Below are 5,088 nucleotides of genomic sequence, written 5' to 3'. Positions count from 1 at the left end.
TGTGTATATATATGAATGTGTGTCTATGTATGTATGTATATATATATATATATATATATATATATATATATATGAATGTGTGTATGCATATGCGTGTGTGTGTGTGTGTGTATATATATATGTATATACATGTATATATGAGTGTATGTGTTTGTGTGTGAAATGTTGATTTACCAAACGACCTCCCATCAATTGCCTTTTGACTCGTTTCTGTTTCATTGCAGTTTTGAAGTGTCATGTGACATGCTTGACTACCTGGATGAGATCCTTGTGTTGCAGGAAGCAGGTACGTAGCTGGAATGGCAGGGCAGTCACTGAATCTTGTCTGTTTTCTTTATCTCACAAACACACACACACACACGTATGCATGTGTGTTTGTTTTTATATTCAATTGTGATAAAAAGATTTTACATTAATCTGAAGGGTTATTCTATGTTTTTGTAAAGTACAAACTTATTATTCTTAAATGAGAATATTCTTGACAGTAACTGCATCTGGCTCCAATATCTAACTAGGAATGGTTTCTATGACTGGATGTCTTTCTAAATGCCAGCTACTTGGCATTGTGTATTGGATACTGTGCAGTGGGATTGAACCCAAAACTATGTGGTTCAAGAGATGCTTCTTAGCACACAACCATGCCTGTACATTAAAAAGTGTGTACTCGCTTCCCTAGTGAGGAATTGAACTTCAGTCTCCCACTTGACAGGCAGGGCTACCACTACACACCAAGGTGACACACACACATATATTCATAATAATGGAGAGCTTGGAGACTTGTGCATCCACCAAATATCTATTATATGCAGCATATTTTAATGACCTACACAGGTTTCTGCTGCAACGACCACTCATTGTTGTAGACAATTTTTACCATTCATCAAAGGGTAGAGTAAAAAAAACCCATTGGAAGAATTCACGGAGCGAATAACAAGTAATTCTAGCCACAGACGTTAGACACTGATTGTTGGGGTTAGCCATTAACTGGAACTTCACTGAGAGCAAATACAATATCTGCTCAGATAATATATTCTTCCAAACTCACTTTTATATATACATACATACATACATACATACATATATATATATATATATACATATATAAATATGTATGTATGTATATATATATATGTATATATATATGTGTATATATATATGTGTGTATATATATATATATATATATATACATATATAAATATGTATGTATGTATATATATATATGTATATATATATGTGTATATATATATGTGTGTATATATATATATATATATATATACATATATATGGGAGAATATACAAATAACAACAACAGACGAGGACAGGTGGTGTAAATAACAAAAGGATATATTAGTATGACGCTCGGGAATACGGAAAGTCTTTGACGTTTCGAGCTACGCTCTTCAACAGAAAGAATACGGAGACAAGGAGAAAAACACGGCGAAAAAGAATTGAATAGTGTTCAGTCAACGGTCAATATATATATGTATGTTATGTGTGCACAAATCATGTATGTATATCATAAAGGATGAAAGGTCTTTCCTGTGCTGTCGGCTGGATTCTGTGGATTCCTGTTTTCCGTGGATGTGACACCAGACTGTCACGGGACTCCTTTGACTGGTCTACTATTAGAAATGTTTCATGGTGGGATGTGAGGGAGGTTTAATGCCTATTTCTTGCAGGGCTTCCATTTCTATTTAAAGACATTGCTTTCTATAATCTTCTCTCTCTCTCTCTCTCTCTCTCTCTCTCTCCATCTGCAGTATTTGGCTCACTAGACATGTCTCGGTCAAACTCTATGACCAACTCAGGCCAGTGTCGACTCGCTCCACTCATACCCTGTATACTTGACTCATGCCAGCTCTATGACTATTTGGTGAAGTCACTCTTCAAGCTTCACTCAAGTAAGTATGAGTAACAACTCCAGTTTCTTCATTGCAAAGATTTTCCTTTGATTTTTACTCATGTATTAAATTGCATATGTGTGTGTATATACATACACACACACACATATATAGACATATGTACATGCATACACACACACACACACACACATATACATGTATATATAATCCTATATATACACACACACATGCACACATATATATGTATATACTCTCATACACACACATACATACACACACACACACACACACACACACACACACACATAAAGTTTTGAATGGAAAGAGATTACCCCTTCACAGGGATGTATTTTATCCAAGTGTACATATTGATTAATAAACTTGGATTTCATTAATTAGTGTTAATACTTATGAAATTCCGTTTTCATCCATTCAATATAAGAGAACAGAATTTTAATAAGAAAATGGAGAGTTTGAACACAGAAAGATCAATTTATTTATATAAAAGTCAATTTCTTAACTTCATTCATATTTTGCAGTCAACATTGCATTTTGTATTTAAAAAGTAAAACTTTCTTCAGGGCAAAAATTGACGAATATTCATTCCCGTCCTCATCGATGGACAGTTGCTTAGCAACTGAGACAGCAGCTGCATGCTTACGTGTGTCCTTCAGATTCCTTTCTAGAAATAACTTGAGGTTCACCCATGACCGCTGTGGACAATGGGTAGTTGTAGTTCAGTGACGATTTATGGAAACTGTCAGAACTCTACATCAAAGCAAATACGCAAAAAGAAGAAGAGTGTGTTTATTGAACAATATGGTGGAAGTGTGTGTGTCTTTCTTGAAGAAGAAAGACACACACACACACACACACTTCTGATTATGTAATCATAATGATAAGATTGGTTTCAAATTTTGGCTCGGGGCCAGCAGATTTAGGGGAGAGCCCAAAAGGATGAAAGGCAAATTTGACCTCAGCGGAATTTGAACTCAAAACGTAATGTGTCAGAAGAATTGCTGCCAAATATTTTGTCCAACATGCTAATGTCTCTAACAGCTTGCCACTTTAATAATATTAATAATAATAACAACAATAATAATAACACTAATTACTCTAACTTTGGCAGAAGGTCAGCAATTTTAGAAGCAGGAAGGTAGTTGATCCTCTCAACCCTGAAACTTGACAGGTCCCTTATTTTATTGACCTCAGAGGGATGAAAGGTTGGTTGACCTTTGTAAAACTAGAAGAAATGCTGCTAAGCATTTGGTTTGGTTTGCTAATAAGTCTGCCAGCTCATCACAAGAACAACAATAATAATAATAGTTTCAAATTTTGGCACAAAGCCAGCAAGTTTGGGGGAGGGAGTAAGTCAATTACATTGACCCCAGTGCATAACTGGTACTTATTTCATTGACTCCTAAAGGATGAAAGGCAAAGTTGACGTCAGCGGGAATTGAACTCAGAGCATGAAAAAAGCAGACAAAATTCTGCCCAGCGTGCTAACGATTCTGTAATAATAATAATAATTGTTATTTGCAAACGAGGTGAAAGGTGTTCAATTTGAGGTAAAGAAGCTAGTAATTATTTCGACCTTCCTCCCTTGCTGACCCCTGAAGAACAAAGGGCCATAGCTATATTGCAAAACATTTCTAGCAATGGTCAAAGGTTTTTCCAGCCATGACCATCCACCTTTTAGTCTTTTGGCAGATTCATTTTCACACTACTCACTCTATCCTTCGTTAGGTCAGAATTGTGGCTGCTATTTCTTGCTGTTACGCTGACAGACATTAAGGCTACTGTTTGGTGGTGATGGTCAGGGTAGGAAGGGGGCTGATAATTGTTGTATTTATGCTTGTTATTGTGATTTTTCCCATGATGCATTGCTGTTCCTGTCTCCTCCCCCGCAGGTCTACCGCCAGATACACTTTCTGGACATAGAGATCGATTCCTTGCGGGATACAGGCAGTAAGTACACGCTTTCACTTACACTCAGCTTGTACTCACACTCATGCACACTCTCACTCATATTTGTGCTCACAAAAGCTTTTTAACTCACACTCACATGTGCTTTCACTTACACAGTCTCCCCCTAGCACTCATGCATGCTCTAAGTCACTCTCACTTACTTTACCCCACTCACACTCAACCCATTCTCACTCACACATACTATACATGCTCTCACTTGCTCTCAACACAAGCTCTCACTCACGTTCACTATATACCCTTTCACTCGCACTCAACACACACTACACATACTTTCGCTCGCACTCACACACACTACACATGATCCCCCTTGCACTCATGCATGCTCACTCACACTCACTCTAAGTCTTACACTTACACAGATGAGTTGGGGGGGGGGGTGTATCTAAAGTGTAATGCATGACTGGGATAAGTTTGATCATTGGCCAACTGGATCAGGACTGACCTGGGGTTAAACAACTGCTATTTAGTATCAGTCCCAGGAGGGGGTGAAAGGCAAAGAGGACCTCATGTCTGACATTTAGTCCAACCTTAACCATAATAATAATAATAATAATCCTTTCTACAAGGAGATAAGTCAATTACATTGACCCCCAATGCATAACTGGTACTTAATTTATCGACCCCCAAAACGATGAAAGGCAAAGTCGACCTCAGCAGAATTTGAAGTCAAGTCGTAAAGATGGACAAAATGCTGCTAACGATGCTGTCCTGAATAATTAGGATAACGATGAGGATGATAATAATAATAATAATCCTTTTTACCATAGGCAGAAGGCCTGAAAATTGGGGGAGGGAGCTAGTCAATTACATGGACCCCAGTACTTAACTGGTACTTAATTCATCGACCCCGAAAGGGTGAAAGGCAGAATTGACCTCAGTGGAATTTGAACTCAGAACATAATAATAATAATAATAATAATGTTGTTAAATTGCTTCTCTTTTCTGATTTCTTTGTTGTTTTCCAGTTTGAAACAGTTTTATCACCAAAGTGGGACCCTGCAGTATTTCAAGAACTTGGTTCAAGTCCCTCTTCTACCAGATGTAAGGATCTCAATCTTGATTTTTTGTCTGCCATTTGTTTCAGTCATTGGGCTGCGGCCATGCTGGGGCAGTGCCTTCAACAGTTCTAGTCATACAAATTGACCCCTGTGCTTTTTCAAATCTGGTACTTATTTCATTGCTATCCTTTTTGTCAGAGTTACAGGGATGTGTATATATATATACATATATATATATA

At 37.3% G+C, this 5,088-nt stretch overlaps 1 protein-coding gene across 1 annotated transcript in view; it reads left to right on the top strand.

The window, feature by feature from the left end:
• The window catches only part of LOC106879202 (huntingtin-interacting protein 1), a 65,692-nt gene that overhangs the window by 23,737 nt on the left and 36,867 nt on the right, over nt 1-5,088 (top strand). Inside the window, exons 7-10 of the mRNA XM_014928665.2 lie at nt 225-286; nt 1,761-1,901; nt 3,773-3,830; nt 4,817-4,980. Coding sequence (XP_014784151.2) covers nt 225-286; nt 1,761-1,901; nt 3,773-3,830; nt 4,817-4,980 — 425 coding nt within the window. The remainder of the gene's footprint in view (nt 1-224; nt 287-1,760; nt 1,902-3,772; nt 3,831-4,816; nt 4,981-5,088) is intronic.

The sequence above is a fragment of the Octopus bimaculoides genome, chromosome 30 (genome assembly GCF_001194135.2).
Source record: "Octopus bimaculoides isolate UCB-OBI-ISO-001 chromosome 30, ASM119413v2, whole genome shotgun sequence".
In the NCBI taxonomy this organism is placed as follows: Eukaryota; Metazoa; Mollusca; class Cephalopoda; order Octopoda; family Octopodidae; genus Octopus; species Octopus bimaculoides.
This window is presented reverse-complemented; position numbering and strand designations above follow the sequence as displayed.